Source organism: Plectropomus leopardus, chromosome 16 (genome assembly GCF_026936395.1).
Source record: "Plectropomus leopardus strain MGB_pleo_1.0 chromosome 16, ASM2693639v1, whole genome shotgun sequence".
Classification (NCBI taxonomy): Eukaryota; Metazoa; Chordata; class Actinopteri; order Perciformes; family Serranidae; genus Plectropomus; species Plectropomus leopardus.
In genome coordinates this window covers 20,282,009-20,300,284 of record NC_142191.1, presented here as the reverse complement: position 1 = coordinate 20,300,284, position 18,276 = coordinate 20,282,009, and the positions used below count along the sequence as shown (strand labels likewise).

The 18,276-nt window shown below is 41.3% G+C and overlaps 1 protein-coding gene across 2 annotated transcripts in view; it reads left to right on the top strand.

Moving 5' to 3' along the window:
• Positions 1–18,276, top strand: part of susd6 (sushi domain containing 6) — a 47,126-nt gene that overhangs the window by 11,799 nt on the left and 17,051 nt on the right. For both annotated transcript variants that reach the window (XM_088089302.1, XM_042503103.2), the window contains exon 2: positions 800–982. In XM_088089302.1, the coding sequence (XP_087945428.1) occupies positions 841–982 (142 nt within the window). In that variant the 5' untranslated portion in view covers positions 800–840. The remainder of the gene's footprint in view (positions 1–799; positions 983–18,276) is intronic.

Genomic DNA, 18,276 nt, shown 5'->3' with positions numbered 1-18,276 from the left:
AGACAAAGCAGTCAAGTTTTATGTTACAGTAAAAAAAATTGAGCAAAACTGTCCTAAAATCCCTAAGTACTGCTGTAGTCGTAAATATAATCCTGAGAGGCATTTAAAAAGTCTTAAAAAGTCTTACATCCAATTTATCTATAGCTGTAGGGACCCTGTACTTATTTGATTATGAAGCTATGGTAAAATGCAAGCTCCTCTCCTGACTATTAGGAGTTTTTGCAAAAGTTGCAGTTGTAATCACTGTTTGGTTTTGCGCTGACTCTCTCTCACACACTTTTAGCCTCTCTCACTCTAATGCTCCTACCTCATCAGCAGCAGGGATCTGTTTCCCCGTTACATCATCTACAGCAGAGTGTAATGGCTGGTTTATTTAGTTAGATCTTGTGTCAGAGCCAAAAGTGGGGATAGAGGGGAGATCAGAGGAACTCTCCTGCTGCTGCTGCTGCCACTGGTGGTTATAAAAAAAAAAAGAGCGAGGGGAATTGCCGTCTGTCTGCCTGGGGGGTGATTTAAATAGCAGGATGCTGTTTGAGCATTTAAAGTACTGTATGAGAAGAGGAAATACACATTTGTGACGTTGTTATCGGTAAAGCTGCTGCTACTTGATGACGTGCAGAGAGGGCCTTTCCTCTGACACTCTCTCTTCCTCTCATGGTCTTTATAGCTCTCTCACTCTATTCCCTCCTGTCTCTCTGTGTTGCTTTTGGTTACATAATCCTTGCTGAATGTTGATAGTAATCCGCGTCCTCCCTTCCCCCTCCCTCGCTGTCCCTTCCTCTCTATGTGGCCTGGACAGGTTAAGCCGTAGAGGACTCTCGCTGGTCGCCGGAGGAAAAGATGTGCGATGGAATGGTAGCGTTTCAGACGAGAGCCCTGTCCTCCTCCTCTTCCTCCTCCACCTCCTCCTCTCTAGCCCACAGGCTGGCTGCCTCCGTGCTTCTCCTGCTCTTCACCCTGCTCCCTCATGGTCACGCATCAGGTAAGACGCAGACACACAAACACACACATTTTTTTTCTCTCTTCTCTCTGTCTCCGCTCCCACATGATACACATCGACTAGACCGCCATCTTCGCCCGTCTCGTGAATTGATTGAGGTTATTTTCCCCTGCTGTCTTGCAGGTCAGTTTGATTAAATTGGCTTCCTTTACCCTTGGGTCGGTCAGGTTGCTCTGCCTCAATCCCACCCACACTGCAAATCCATTCACTGCCCTAATGAGACACAACTGTTTCCTCTGCTGTATCGAGTGAAACAGAGAGATGATGTTGTCTGCGGTCACATTGCTGTCATAAGGTTTTAAGCAGCTGTTACATTTAGCGTCCTCAGATAGCTTTCAGCAGGGCTGGCGCGCTTTGCTTATTGCCCCACAACAACCTTCAGATCAAGTTATGATCTTAAATGATTAATTTTGAATTCGAGGTATCTGGTTTTCAAACGTATCGATTGTCGTCTAGTGGAGGGAAATTGGGTTCACAATTGGAAGTTAACCCTTTGAAACATGGAGTGACATCACTTTCCTTGTGCTTCTCTCAGATGCCTTTAACAAGTGTTTAAACATTTGAACGCGGAGCAAATTGGTGCACTTTCTTTGAAAACATGGGAAAAAAGGCAGTGAGCAACTTGGTGAGAAATGTTCCACAAATTGCAAGAATTTAGTAGATTTAGAAACTTATTTTTAAAAAGCTAGGGAAAATGTTTAGGGGAAAAAAAGGAAGGGAAAATTATATTTAAATTGACCATAATGACATATTTAAAATTCTGTTACAAAGTTCTTCTATTTTTTTCAAGCACTTTTTCCAGGTCATTTCCTTGTTTGTTTGTTTTTTATAAACTTTCATTTTCTTCTTTCTCTTTTTTTTCTCCCTTTTCTTTACTTTAAATTTTTTTTTTTTTACTAATTTTCTGGTAATTTCTTGCAAATTTTGTGGTCATCTCTTCTTTTATGGCTCATTGCTTTCTTCCCATGTTTTTGAAAGAAATCAGGCCAATTTTCTCAGGTTTCAAAAGGTTAAAGTAAACACAGATATTTATCAGTCACCACAGGACCTATAGAGCTCGTGTCCTTTTTGTTTCCTGCAAAGAAATACAGTGTTAATGGAATGTACTCACTGAACTCTGTCACTTGTGCCAGCTTTCCTTTCACTTTAGCCATCCAATGTTCCACTCCCCCTCCCCCCCACACAAACACACACACATGCCTACCCACACACACTCCCCTCACATAGCCAGCTTGTGAAATGTGCCAGATGTCCTTGCCACAGAGAGGAGGCAGGCAGACCGTGTATGTGTGAATAAGGAAATGTGTGCAAGGAGAGGTTTAAGGCTCCCGAGATGTTTTTAAGGCTTTAATTGATTAACTTTCTTGAATGCCTTAAATAAATAAATGTGCATGAGAAACTGCAACAGAAGGGATACAGGGAGAGAGAGAGATGGGCTGATGGGCAGCGGAGAGGGAGGGAACTGCTGATCCCAAGTGTATGGTCTCTCTCTGTGTGTCTTATGTAACACACATGATTCATGTGGAGCCCAGAGGGGCTGGTATCACGCTCACGTTCTACATCCAACACTCACACACAAACACTGCCTACCAATACCGAAGAGATGTGTCCTCAAATCCCTAGCCCACGTGCTCTGTGTATTTGTGTGTATATGTGTTTGGGTGTGCGCTACATGCGCGTGGTATTTGTGGATGATACACACATAACATACAGTATACCGTTGTACACAAACGCTCTGTGAGTCCGTGTACAGACAGACCCTTTAGTGACTATGTTTGTGACAGTTGGTTGGGACAAATGTGTGCTCAAGTATTTTTTTCCCAGTGCCCATGATGCACCTGCGCCTTTAAGACTGCCAGTCAACTGATGGAAAACGACAGATAGTTCTCCAACACTAGGACTATTTTCAACTGGCTTGTTTAAAGACGATTCATGAACTGTTTGGTCTGAAGCTTTCTAGACCTGCTGTCTCAATAGATACTTTAAGAAACCAGCATGAATAACATGCCCAATCAGAATAATCTTGTTTTTTTTACATAGTTTTTTTGTTTTCATATTGACACTGGTATTATTTAACGTTGTTATTTTCAGGAATGTAATGGAAAATTCCAGGCAGTGCTTTGAGTGAGCTGATAACAATACACAGATTATTTTTAGGCACTGTCATAGGTGTGTATTTGTAGCATAATTACCTCCTCATAGTACATAGACAAGGCGGTGCTCATGCTGAATCACAGTTCAACAGTCTTGGCTCTTCAAAATGGTATATAGCACTTAAAGTTTGCTCTTACATTAGTATACAATAAGGATTCTAGCTAATCTGTATTAAAATAAACCTCTTCCCTAACCCTTTAATGATGATTGAGCACAGAATTTCGGATTCCTGATGCAGGCAATTCCAACTCAGGCACTGTCGTATGAATATTTTATCAAACATCAGAACCTACTTATGATGAGGAATGAAAGATTTAGAGTTGTAGCTCCTTGATAACAGAAGTAACAGACAAAAGCTTGAGTATTTTTCTGATCAAAGTCCTGATCATACCAGAAAAAAATGACACTTTAATGCTTATTAATAAGAAATAGGTTCTCTTTATTGCAGTAGAAAACAGAGGACACAGCCTAGAAAAGTTGAAATAAATCAGCAGTGGTGGAGTGTTTGTAGACGTAAGACATAACAGCAATCACAGTGCAAAAATAACCAAGACAGGAACTGCAGCATTTACAGCATGGAAGTATGAAATTAAATCTATAATTAGACGTATTAGCATATAGGTGAGGCATATTTAAAGTTCTCATGTTATTAGTTCCTCTGTTCACAGGCCTCCGTCTCTCTCCTGCTCAGCATACATTATTCACATAGGTAATCCCTTGACGTGTTACAGGGATGGAGATTGCTCTGGAAATTTACATGAATATGAAATTTCATTATTGCTGACAGGCTTATTCCAGACTCATACAAATAGCAGTGTGCGGTGTGAATAGAAATGGATACTAAAAACAAAACAAAAACAAAGATACTGTACGTTATTTTAATGTTAGCGCAAAAGCTCTAAACACCCAAGACAGCACGGAGCTGCATTGAACCTCTATTTTTGGTCTATGAAGGTTTGTGTGGATATTACTCTATTAGGAAATTTGGCCTTTAAGTGATGGGAAATAAGATGGAGCGACAAGGTGATAGACAGTAAAGGTCAAGGTAGTGTTTGCTCCCATTTTTAGTTCTTTTCATAAAGAAAGGAAAAGCTATAAGCTTCCTCATTGGTGGCTTCGTGTTCTCTGTGGAAAGGTCAAAACAATTTCTTGTACCTGTTAATACGCTCTGTTAGGGAGTAGTCACAAAGCCTGTTGGGGCCGAGGTATTTTTAGGACCAATCAAAGTCCAAGCCATGTCTTTTTATCTGTTGTTCAGCTGTTCATTGTAAACAGGATTACCAGCAGGGTGTCTGCTGAGCTAAATGGCTGCCTCAAATTTGAGTTTGTGATTTCTGCATATGATTACATTTGTGTTAATGATTCAGGGCATTTTTCCAGAAGTAGCAACATGCTTAAAAAAAAACATCCTCTGCAGTCAGGCAGGGTGCCAGTAAACAAACAGAACAACAAAGCAGCACTCTGGGTTTTGTGTATGCACAAGATAAATGGCATCAGTCTGAAGGCTTTTCAGGGCACGGTGCAAATATCGCTTGTTTCATGTCTTTTCTCAGTCTATCTGACATCCCACTGATGTTGGCTGCATAGAGCTAAGTTCCTAATATGGTGTCAATTCCTTACAGTGAGCCTTTGTGGTTTGTTTTAGAGGATGTGGACCTAGACAGTGAGTCAGAACTGACAGTGTAAAGATGGGAACTCCAAGCGCCAGAGGGTCTAATCACATGATCACATGCCGTGTTTTCTGCTGTACCGGTGTTGTCAGGAGGCAAAAAGACTTGGACCATCCTTGTGGGTCCACTTAAACAGATAAACGATACCCTCTAAATACCCATTGTCTTCTGAAGTTGAGTTAAAGCTGTGCAGGAAAGTGCCAGCGAGGACCAGAAGTCTCCCACAAACAAGCCTGCTGTGTGCTCTGTGTGGCAGTGACGTTTATGTATGTTCTTGTGTGAGAACGGGAAATGGCCTTCCCCCGGCCTGGAAGAAAAGTGGAGTCATAGGGTAAAGTCAAGAGCAGGGGGGAGGAGAGCAAGAGACAAGGAGCAGAGAGCTGCCTCTCTAATTTCCTCTGGGATTCATGTTTGTTTTTGGCAATCGATTGTTGTCCATTCTTGGCCTGAGTTGAATGCATTTTTGCTCAACCTGATGAGGGCCTACTGCACGGACAGATCCCTTTGTTTTGGCAGGTCTTGCATCACTGTACAGGACCAACCCAAGGATAAGAGGATGTTTTTTTTTTCTCGAAAGTCGAGCCCAAGGAAAAGACTCGACAACTCCCTTTTTCTTTTTAATAAGAGAGTAGACTCCAGTAGCATAGCGTCATTGCTCTGACCACAGAGGAAAATATCTGAATGAGCCATGCCCTACTGCAGGCGTCTTCAAACAGCTGTAGTCTTTGAAACTTCTTACTTTCTTTAGCCAAGCAAAATGGTGTGTGTGTGTGTGTGTGTGTGTGTGTGTGTGAATAAAAAGCCACAGCGTGTGAGTCTGCATGCATATTGTTGGTTTCCACCCCTCGTAGAAAGTTTGCCTGATAGGCTGGGTATACAAACAGTGTAGCCAGAGGAGGGGGGAAACAATGGTTCCTGTGCAATTAACTGCTCAGAATAGTCCCCCGAAGTCCTGTTAGCAAGGCGGTTTGCAGGTAGGCAGGAGTAAAGCAATATGCTGGCTGCTGGCTCTGTTTCTGAAATGTGAGAACAAAGAGGGCTTTGAGGGGGGTGTTGGAAGCCACGGGCCAAACCACAGTGAGCTGGAGCTCCACTAGATCACCAGTCTGCAATTAGGACTGCTAACTCACTGTGTGTGTGTGTGTGTGTGTGTGTGTGTGTGTGTGTGTGTGTGTGTGTGTGTGTGTGTGTGTGTGTGTGTGTGTGTGTGTGTGTGTGTGTGTGTGGGTGTGTGTGTGTGTGTGAGAGAGAGAGAGAGAGAGAGAGCGTATATGGGGCACAGCACAGCCACTATAATGTCTCGGTTCTTCTTTCTCTCTCTCTCTTTAAGGCTCCAGCCATTAGCCAGGTGAGGCCAGAGCCCATTAGCGACAGTCTGGTTGAATCCATCAGCCTTTCTCTTTCATTACCTGTGTGTTTATTACTTGAGCCGTCACTCTCTGCTCTCACCCCGTGCCACTTAACAGCTCTCCCACCCAATCAAACCCTGAAGGGAAACTTTAAGCGCCTCACCAGACAAAGAAATACCCCATGAAAACAGATACCGCAGTGCGAACAGGCAACTCAAGACCATTTCATTCACTCGAAACAGTTGACCAGACAGTTGCATTGCTTGGTAAGGATCCCATATGGCGAGGATTATCATTGGCTGCACATCGCTGCCACTTCACTTGCAGCCTGTTCTCACTCCCAGAGCATCAATGTATGCCCCTTGGGCAGCGTACCCGGCGTCAGTATAGTATAGTCAAACAAATTCCAGACTTTTGACCCGGTAGAGTGTTGTTTGAGACCAGTAAACAACAATATTGGTTGCTGTGTTTGTGCCACTCAGAACCAGGTGATTTTTAGTGACACACTGCTGCCTTTCACACTAAAAGATGGGTCCTTTTTTTAGCAACATCTGCGATCTTTCCCTGACAATACCCAAGAAGTTATGTTGCCTAAACCTAACAGCTGACCCCTTCTTACCAGTGACCCAAGCGGCAAAATTTGACAAGTAGGGAAGAGATCACGTTGTCACCTGCTAAAACCAGGTTTATCACAGGTTGTGTTTTCCAATTTTAATTGACAATTTTATTAGATTTTAAGAGTTTTGAGTGTCTGCGTTTCACATTTTTCTTAAGATAGAGATTTCTTTATCTAAATATGATAATACATTTTTGGTGTAGTTTTGTGTGTGTAGTGTGTTGGCCACCATCTCTTTATTCCTCCATGTATGACAGTTGCTGCGTGGTAAAGGTTAATTAATGTCTAAGCAGGAAGTGGTGGCACCGGCAGCACCAGGTGCACCAACAGTCAAATCTGATAAAATACAAAACATGTTAAATATACAGAGCATTTACAAGCAAGCTGTTAATGGTTATTTGTCATGCTAATGTGGTGGATGTAATGTTACAACCTATGCAGTTATGATTAAAAACACCATGTTACTTTGCATTGTACAAAGCTTTGTTTTTGGGCCTCTCTCCAGAACTTGAGGATTATTTGGAAGCTACATTAAGGCTGGGGAGCTGAGAGGCAGTTCATAAATTGTTTTCCAGTGAAATGTGTGTGGTTGTCTGAAGCAGCAGGCAGTCATAATGATTTCCAAAGGGCCTCATCTGAGGGACCAGCCTGCTGAGTAGAGGACATCTCTGACTAATGAGCTGCTAAATATATCCCCCAGCCTCCTGTCTTCTGTTGCTTTTGCTTCTGTTCTCTTATTCAGTCTTTTATTCATTCTTTTTCTCTATTTTTTTCTTTGCTTTCGTTCTGTGTTTTTGACCATCTTTGTAATTTATTTTTGTGTTTTGTATTTTTTTGAATTTGCATTGTCAAGCTGTCTCCTTAAAATCTTGCCAAGTACATGTTCATGGTAATCTCGCTCTCTTAAAAAAAAAAAAACTCTGTTCTTTCTCCCATTTTCTTCTCTCTCCTTCGTCTGTCTTGCCTTTTTTCCCTCCTCTTTGATGTGTGTTTTTCAGGCCCACTGAAACAGTGTGGGTTGATTTTTTTGCTACACCGTTAGTCAACAGCCGCATCCTGTTCAAACAAGTTCATCAGTGTACACATAAAGGCACAGAAGCATCCTACACACATGCTGAATTTGCCAATGGTTGAGACATCCACGTTGTGTCAGACTGTGAGCAACCATGTCAGAGCTTGTGACGCATGAACAGCATGAATGGTTTTCTGTTCAGCAGTACGGAAGGTCAAAAGGCGATATCTTGTTGACAAGTTGAACGCTTGAGGTTTATTATCCGTCCAGTTTTCTATGGCTTTGTACCATTTTCCCTTAATATAACTGGGACAATTTTAAACTGTAAAGTGCAGAAAAACATCCATATCTTGATTACAGACCAAGGAGATGGCACTTGTCTGCTAACCTTGGTGACAAATAAAGCTGCACTTACTGCAGCTGCTTCACAATAAAGCTTTCCACAGAGCTCCAGACTAACATTGGTTTCACTGGTGCATTTGAAATTTTGTACTGTGCCTTTTGACATCGCAGTACGTTTTTTGTCAGTTCCCATACATATTGGTCATGTCTTAATACATATGCAAATGAATAAATGTGTAAGACCTTGAACCTTGAATTTGTGGAGAAAATTTATGTCACGTACCTTCACGGAAGACAGCATGATTTATTGATGGGTTGGGGGACCACGTTTAACAACTGTAAAACTATATTAAAACATTCATTCACAAACTTTCACACAACTCGTGCTTTATAATATAAAAAAAAGTGAGACTTGGATTATAATGCATGAATTGTGTGAGAGTAAACATCCAATCAATAAATCAATATGTTTGCAGCTTTCTGTCTTTCAAAGTAATTCAGCTTTACTAATTGATATGCAAGTGGTCATTTTGTGGGTGAAGTATTCCCTTAAGGCAAAGACTGTGATGTTGCTTCAGAGAAGGGGTGGGTTTTCACAGCAAGTGGGTGGAGAAAAAATAGTGCTACACACACGCATATAACACACACAAACACACACTTGCAGACTTGCTAAATGTTAGGCACAGCGATGTGAGCAATGAAAATGTGTAGCCACACTTGACAGATTTTTGGTCGTACTCTGGAGCTCTGTTCTAGCAGTTTTTGGCTTCTTAATGTGAAGCAGCAGCGGCAGCAGTAAATGTTTGGCTTGCATTAGCACCTATCTTGAAACAGTAATTAGAAATCCAAGCCACACAAATTCTTAGGTCAGACAGCAGATACTAAAGTACTGACTGCTGAATATAACAAGACTTACTTTTTTAAAAACAGTGTTTATAATGGTGACCATCAGTTTAGCATAACGACAGCTCAACATAGGTCGGCAACTGTCATGTTTGGACCAAAATATTGCCGGTCAGCTAGGTTATCTCTTGCTGGGAATGCACATTGAAGTAAAGAGTGGAAACATATGCAGTATGGTCATGTCTAAACATGCAACTGCTGTAGCAAGACAGTGAAAATGGGGCAATACTGAACTGCACCGCACACAAACCCTCAATCTGATGACTCAGCTTTTAGCTTTAGTCCAACTTTAGCTTTGTGTGAAGCTGTCAAGAACACCTCTACTAGTTTACTTGATAAATAACTTATCCGAAGTGCACATAGGCAACTCAAACACACTCAGGCTGCAGATAAAGCAGACCAGTTGATCTGACAGACTTGCTGATTTTGAGCTGAGGGGAAGGGCTGGGCTGTACATGTGCTATTCGTCTGCTGCATTCGTCTTGCTTGTTGTCTTGGGTGGAGGTGGTGTACAGCTGTTCCTCTTTAACGCAATGCATTTCAGCGGAAACAGCTTCATCGTTGCTGTCTTATTTTTAGGCTTTTTCTGCTTCAGTAGATGTTTAACAGAGATTGTAAATAAGGAGACAAGAGGGGATGACACTCTACAGCCTATGATTCTTTGCTGATTTCACTCCAGAGGGAAGTCAGTCTATAGAGTTTGGATCAGAACAGCACCCCTGGAGCTGTTAGAGATTAAATGCCATCCTTAAAGACACTTTTAGTACTGTGCATAGTTGCTGACTCGTAGGGCTGAGCCTGGGTCCTCCTTTAAAGCATGGCCTCTCTGGTTTCTGCACCACCCTCCTGACACAGCTAGAATTATTTTGCTACTGTGACTACATGATACATGTCTTGATCTCATTTTTACTAGCAGGATGTCCTAATTAAAATTCAATATTTCCTGCCCACCTCTCATTAGTTCCTGTTTTTTGTTTTCCTCTGTCAAGCCTCATCCCTCAAACTGTAACCAGTCCATTAGTATAGATGGAGTGTTGAGATGTTTAGTGGCCAGTTGGCTTAGCTCCACTCTAATGCCCTCTGTCCTTATTACATCATCTGTAAACAGCTCTCTGCAACCAGCAGCAGCCAAAAGGCAAAGGTCTTTGTACGGGCTACACGAGAGTCCATTTGGATAATTGTGTCTGGATTTATGGGAAGCGTGCATGGCTCTGTATGTCATATCCATATTTATTTGTATATCTATTTGTATATGATGTATAAATTAATCTTTGAATTTACATTCAATTTAAAATAACAAATGAACATCACAAGCTATCAGAGTCCAAAGAAATCATTATATGGACAGTTAGTTTGACTAAAAGCCAGAATGCTTTAATAATCCATTTATAATGAGAAATGTGACGGTCTTATCAAGCTCCAAGCTTCAAATATTTATGTATTAATTTTTTTAATTATGAACAAGTAACTGTAGATTTGATCATTTTTATGTTTATAATCTAACCCTTTAAGCACAGAATGTCGCAGATTTTTTTTAACAGCTTGTGTTTATATGTGTGGGCTGAAGACATTGTCATTAACTGTAGACGTCAGTTGGATATTTGTCACAAATGTGATAATTTGTAACTTGCTCGGCGCATTTGAAATAACTTGTGATGTAGCTGTTGTTCAGGGGTTGGGCAACATCTAAGTTACAAATAGTGCTGTCAACAATATCAATTTATCATATCGATTTTGAATATTTGAAACAGTTTAAATCCTTATTTTCCATAGTATTGATACACCGAGACAAAGTCAAAAAAGAAAAGTCATTTTTGTTATGTTATCGCCTTGTTATGTTTATCTTTTAGTAAAAAAATGTATGCTGTCAATGTCAATTTTCCCTGTGTTATCAAAAAGGTATTTAATTTTAAATTTAATATTGATATTTTCAAGGTATTGTATTAATGTTAGAAGTTCCTTTATTGTAACAACATTCATTTCAGTATGTGTAAGAAAATAACCATATTATTCATAGCCCTGTACTTCCATTCAAACTTTGTGAAGTTACTGAGGAGTGCAGGTGATTGAACCCTGCTCTTTTACGCTGACAACAGGCCCGTCCAGGCTTTGAATGATAATGGAGTATAATATTTGTTTTTCTGTCCACAAACTGTTTCTCTGTGATATAAACAGTACTTTGTATCCTCCTCATGATGATAAACAGTATTTTGTTGGTAGCTCCCTCAATGGACTTCCTACTGACAACGATATCCCCGTCATCCAGTCTTTTTGGCTCAAGTTATATTTGTCCTCCTGAATTTTTGCACTTCGTCAAATTTATTCATCATCCAAAAATACTATGTTTCAGTATGACAGTATGTTCACATATTTCAGTTTGAATTTAGTGTTACCCAGCAACAGCTTTGTCCAACTCGTCTTGATGTGGCTTGCTTGGCTTTTACTTGAGGCTAATGGATAGTTTCCCAGGAGCTTGATATTTTTTCTTTGGGAATGTTTTGTCATTTCTGCCAAATCCAGGTAGAGGCTGTTAATTCTAGCTTTTCTACTCTGTTCAGTAGAAATGACACAGTGAGACCAGTTAATGGTGATGGCCTAATCGACTTTCTTTACCTCTGATCCGCATCCAAGTCCTTTTAATATTTATAGCATCTGATATGCTTGCTAATGCATGTTTATGTGTGAATTTAAATTCCTGGCTGCTATTTTGTGTGCTCATCTGTTCATATGCTCACACTGGTGGTTTTGACGGCAGCAGTTGCTATACACAGAGCAAACAAAGACTCAGAAAAGGATCAGATTTTGAAATACACACAGATACAATCTATCAAAAAATACCTGGATTGTACCCCAGGACAACTTACTGGCAATAATGAGCATAGATGTTGCAAGTGTCCTTACACTTGCAACATCTATGCTTATTTGGCAAGTATGTCCTTAGATCAACATCTCCTTTTGAGTGGTAGCAGCTTCACGTTTTAGCACTTTAAAGTGTATTTTGAGGTGACAGAAATCTGCAATAGACTATATGATGGACTAAACACAAGTCCCTTTCACACATGCACCGCAAACTTCAAATGATCTAGACACCGTCTGAAGAATTAACAGCTAACGAGTGGGCATGTTGATGAAGTTTCTATTTCGAGGCTGGTGTGAAACTGAAAGAAAACAAACATTCGACTATAAAGAAAAAGGGTCAATAACATAAAAACGGCAACAAAATTTCAGATGATAAAATGTATTAATTTCTTTTTGTAAGGGCCAAAGCTATATTTGTCAAACAAAATTAAGGAACAGCAAAATAATCTGTTGATTACCAAACTAAGAACTAGCTGTGGGACCGGAGTGTAATCTGCGTCATGTCCTGTTCCCTGCAAACCAAGTAATTTCAGTAGGTGAGAAAACCACAGACAAACACAATCTCCTGTTGTGTGCTTCATATGTGAAACAGAAACTGTACAATGTTCAGACCTGATTCTCTGAGTTTATACAAGAAAATGGCTACTCAGTATGATGTTTAAGAACAAAGAAGCATTTCTGGCTGCAAAAATCCAATGTTAAGACAGCCAAAATGCAAACTCAAGGCTTCAAAATGAGAGTTCACAAATTAATGGATGACGTCACCGTGGCTACATTAATCATTTTAATACAGTCTATGGTAAGAACCCACTGTTAACCACAATTGGCATACCACTTCTCTCAGCGGAGCAGTCTGCATGTGTTCAGAGGTTATACACTTGCTGCCATTTGTTCTTCCTCGTGGTGACATGCAAGAGCAGTTGCTCTATAAAAGTTTAGTTGGACTGTGTTAGAGTGATGATGGCTGCAACAGCGAGTGCATTGTTGAATCAGCAGAGATGTAACTCAGCGTGTGGGACACCGTTTCAGTCTTTTATTTTTTTTTCCCCCTTCTGCCTCTTTGTTTCTTACAGCGATAAATCACCATAACCATGTATCCTAAATCCTGTTCTAAGTCTCCCTGCTCTCTGCAATATGGCTGTTCCATTTACAGTTGTTGTTGTGTTGTCTGTAGGACAGTATGTGCTGCACTATTGCAGTGAACCTGTTAGCCAAACAGTCTAAGCGTGCAGGTACAGATACGTTTGCCATAGAAGAAACACCAGCTGCAGTCTGAGTATTGTCTTACTGCAGTTTTAAAAAGATTTCCATACTATTACAACTTTTTAAACTGCCCTCCCCTCGCTGCTGCTACTACCAACATATCAGCAAGCTAGCCCTGGTAAGCAGGACTGGGATTATCTCCCTGACTTTCACCTTCAACAAATGTCCCAGGCTCAGCACTCATACCTCTGCTAGCTGGCAGGCCCAGGCTGCTGAAATATGATCAGCCCACAGTTGCATTGACAGTTTTTTAGGGGGGGGTGGTTGTCTGAACACATGCACGTGTGTGTAGGAGGGGTCCCACACACTCTTTTGTTTTCCTCTGAAAGCTGAGAAGAAGGAATGTCTGCCTCCCAGCTGTCCTCAGCAGTGCGGGTGATAGAAAAGAGAAGGGGGAGCTCACTGTTCGCTAACATCCTTCCATCTGTTACTTGAGGGCAGTGTGTGTGTATGTGTGTGTGTGCGTGCTTATATCTTTGGGGTTGGAAAGAGGGTCACACAATGGTGATATCCCCCTTCACCCCCTGCCCTCACCCATTTTGGCCTCTCATGCATATTTAACCCTTCAAATGCAAAGTTGTCTGTTGTCCTGTTCAGAGGCACGCTGCTTAAATCTGTCGCCGTGCCCCGTCCCTCTGCAAGCAGGGACAATGGGGTGTAATAGCAGCACACGTGGCTTGCTAAATGCATCGGAACAGCAGGGGAGGAGTGGGTGGGGAGACAGAGGATGTTTCTGTCTGTTTAGAGACTTCCTTCACCCAGGGTGTATGCAGTGTGTGTGTTTGTTTCTGTGTGTTGCAGCTGCGGGGAGAGATGTGATGAGCTAAGTTCTCTGGAAACACTCTTCTGGAAACCCACAGCTGCTCGACTCATGTTTTCTGGCAAACTTCCTGTTTACTGTAGAAATGACACTGTTGGCTTGGACACCAGTCTACAATATGGACGCTATTTTGCCTTTTTTAGGATTGTGTGGGGATTACATGAATGCCCAACGCTCAGTCTCACGCTCCTATCCCTAACCATTCAAAACACAGTTGCAGTACAGTAACACAGTTACATTATGTCAGAAAAAGTTGAGTTATTGTGTTAGTCTGATTAAAACTGGACTTTTAAAACACATTTAAACATGCTTGTCTGACTGAAATTGTACTTCATCAAATTTCTTGAAGTCATCTAGATAATGCGATTGGAAATCGAGCTACTCCGTCATGTATACTCCTCAGTCAGAACTAAACTGGCCTACTGCTCCTTGTTGGGCAGCACCTCCCTCGGTGTGCAACTTTCAATGGTAGTATTTTGTATATTTCAAATTAAAAAGTCACACCCCAGCCACCCCTCTCCTCTGATAAGTAAAGTGCAGTCCCTTAGAGGGTTTGGGTCAGATTTAGTTAGAGGTAACACATATCAGTGGGGAAACAACCTTCACAAGTGATGTACTGCTTGAGACAGGGCTGCATAAAAACATTTTTTAGCCACCTAAAAAAATCAATGTCAGTTTAAGTGTACACTATATTTGAATGTTTGTTCTGGTTTTCCTTCCACAATAGCTGATGGAGGCAGCAGTAGACCAGGAACGCTGCTGTTCAGTGTTTTTCTCAGTGGAGTCTGGTGGTTTAGATACATCAGCTTTAAATCTCTGTCGGTAAGGGCCGTCTTACAACAAGGTCAAGCAGTGAAAGTGCTCTAAATATAGCGTACACCTAAACTGATATAGATTTTTTTAATGTGGCTTAAAACTAATCAGTTAAGGCAGATTAGTTATTAGCTAAGTATTTTAAATAAACACTGTGATACGTTCTATAGCTGAAAGGGGGCATATCTCCACCCACTGCGGCGGAGTAGGACATACTTCTGTCAATAAATCGATTCTCCTCCAGTGCTTGAATAACTGGGATAAGGACAGTAGTCCAATTAAATGGCCTAATCTTGCTATAACTGTAGCGTGTTTGTGCATGTAAACATACTGACAGATAGGATGTCAGTGGGCAACACAAACCTTCTGTTTACAAAGGTGCCTTGGGACACTTACAGCCTACACTTGCATAGTGAGTAAACTGTTTGCCTGTATCTGTGTGTACTCAGGCTTTTGTATAAATGTGCCGGCACCTCCCTCACACTATCTTCCTGCTCTTCATCGTCCTCTGCCTCCTCCCCCCTTCCTCCTCGGTTAGGTCCCTCCACCTTCCCCCAGAGGCCCTGGAGGAGGAGGAACGGCGCTTTTTGAAAAAATGGGTTTCATGCTCTGAGGTTTCAGCTTTGTTCTGCATTCTTTCTGCCCTACAGTAATACAAGTGCACCTTTATAAGCCGTTTTTCTTTTTTCAACATTTTCTTTCCCACAACCTTTTCCCCGTTCAACGAAATCTGCTTTTCTCTTTGAGTCAGTTCCCAGCTGTTATGAGAGGACAGAATATGTAAGCAGAAATGAGTTGGATTGTGTGTGTGTGTGTGTGTGTGTGTGTGTGTGTGTGTGGATGTTACAGCATGATGACTTCTCACTCGCTCACTGTCGAATATGACACTGCTACTATCACTCGAGCTGACATTAAGCATCCTATATTGCGGTCCCGTGTCACCCACCCAGGTCAGCATTCAGCGAGTTGTGTCACTTCATGCTCTGTGAAGTGTCTCTCACTGAAAGCTCATCTGTGATGTTTGTGCATGTGTGAAAGAGCGCAAGTGAGAGCAGGAAGCTCACTCGTATACACACCAAATCAAATTTTGCATTTGTTTTGACTCACCGAATCATTTCTTGTTTATCACTTCACTTTCACTGTAACTTAGGTCAGATCATTGTATGATGCTTAAGGTTTACCACACTTTAACCTTCCAATTTTGTATCTGACGTTAGTTCTAGATCAGCGTGGAGGTGGTTTACAGCTGTTTTCTCTTTAGCTGACTGCACTTCAACAGAAACTTCGTCATTGCTGTTTTATTTTTAGGCTGTTTATGCTTCAATAGATGTTCAGTAGAAATTGTATTAACGGGAACAGAGGGGATGACACTTCACAACCCACTTGTCAACCAGTATCCCAGATGTATCATTTTCACCACTTTACTTACGACCAGACTGTTTACTAAAATATTTAGAGTTGAAACAATGTGCTAAATTTATAATAATAAGTGAATCCTCTTCAGTCATTTCCTGGCTCCAGCATCTCTCTTTATATTATTTTATTTGACAATATCAGAATCCAAATCCGAATCCGGTTTTATTGCCAAGTACATTTACATATACAAGGAATTTGACTTGGTATTTTGGTGCAAAATAATTAACATAAAGGAAGAATAAAAAATACTGAAATTTAATAGTATAAGAGATAAAAATCTAGAAGCAATTTAAAAATATAAAATGTAAAGACAGAATATAAAGAACACAAAATGTATGTACAAATAGTGCAATGAAGGAAGAACAGATGTCCAGGAGTAGTTCTATGTTTGGGTGTTGGACTGTTGTTGCTACCTGGGAGTTTGGGAAATTGTGAGCAGCACTTCTCAAGATTTTTTGACATTTGAATAAATACTTAATCAAGTAATTTAATCCATAAAGAAACAGTCCTGCCTGAGTTAATAATGGTTCAGTTTATGCTGAAACTGTTTGAAGTCCAGTTCAGACCAGAGATTCACAATGAAACAAAATCATTGTAGAACATTAAAGTTAAAGCGGTGTGAACCAGCCCGTCTCTTGTCAATGGTATGGCCAGCAACTCGGCGTGTCAAGACTCCAGCAGCTGTCACACACTCATATACTAAAAAAAAGTACTTTTACAGTAGTAACTTGTTACAGAGCTGTTGCTATGGAGACAATAAATCGTCTTGTTTCGTCATATTAGTGTTAACTGGCAGGTTTCTTAACGTTGCTGACCGGCTCATTATTTTGGAGAATGCAGTTTGTGCTGATGTTAAATAGTGTTACGTTATACTGGCAGGTGTTTCTATTGATTTGTCCACCACATTTAGAGCAATTATGTACTTGATACAATGCTAGTAAATAGTGAAAAATGCCAGTTTCTGCAGCCAATGATATTGTCTTCAAATGTCTTGTTTCGTCCGCCCAACAGTCCAAAACCCAAATATTTTTAGTTTAGTCTCATAAAACTGAAATTATGTTAAATGTCTGTCTTAAATGAGTGAATCTTTTATTTATTGCTTGATACATTTCTCAAACTCAGACTGTCAAAAGGGTTGTAGCTGCATTTTCTACTTCCTTTCTACCTCCCCATTTCCTGTCCTTAAGTATATACTATCTGCTGTCCAATAAAGGCAATAAAAGCCCCCCAAAAATTCAGGAAAAAAGACACTTGAGCAACTACTATCAGGCAATGGCAAAAATTGAGCCATCATGTTCTTTCCAACACTACCCCACTGTGGGCTCTGCCACACTGTACTGCACTGTAATAACAACAGCTTGGCTAAAAATCCCGTGGATTATCGGGAGAGATGGGGGAACGTGGCAAAAAACAAAAACACCCTCAGCTCAGAAATGACAGCAACATCATCAGAAACAACAGAGGACTTGGCGAGAGGCCAACAAAGGAACAAAAACATATTTACCAGGCCAAAGAGAGCATCATCATCATCCTCCTCTTTAGCCTAATCCAACATACAACCCTCCCCCGTCACACATAAATACACACACAAATTCCCCTGCTCCTCGACACACTTGAACACACACACTGGAAAACACACCCTCTTTTATGGCCTATTGTTCTACAGAGCAGCCAAACAGCTGGCTGCAGAAGTCATCAGTATCTGATCTGCTTTAGAGTGCTCCCAGCTTGTAATAGAGGATAATTAGAATTTTAATTTGCCTGAGCAAAGAGGGCTAAAACCCTTGTCTCCCCCCCCACCGTCACCCGTGTTTTCCTCAATCCACCCCCCTCGCCGCTCTTAGCGGGCGAGTGCCATCGGTAACAGATGGGGAAAGGGAGATATTCACAGCCAGGCAGGCTCTTCAGAGCAAGGCAGGGGATTTTAACGCCCCCCATGGCCTGAGTCTCCTTCAGCGAGGCCTTAAGGCGCTGGATGTTGGGATTAGCAATCAGCCTCATGGACCTGGCCCTGTCCTGCCCCAGTCCTCCCACTACATGTAGTGCTCCTCCGACCTTT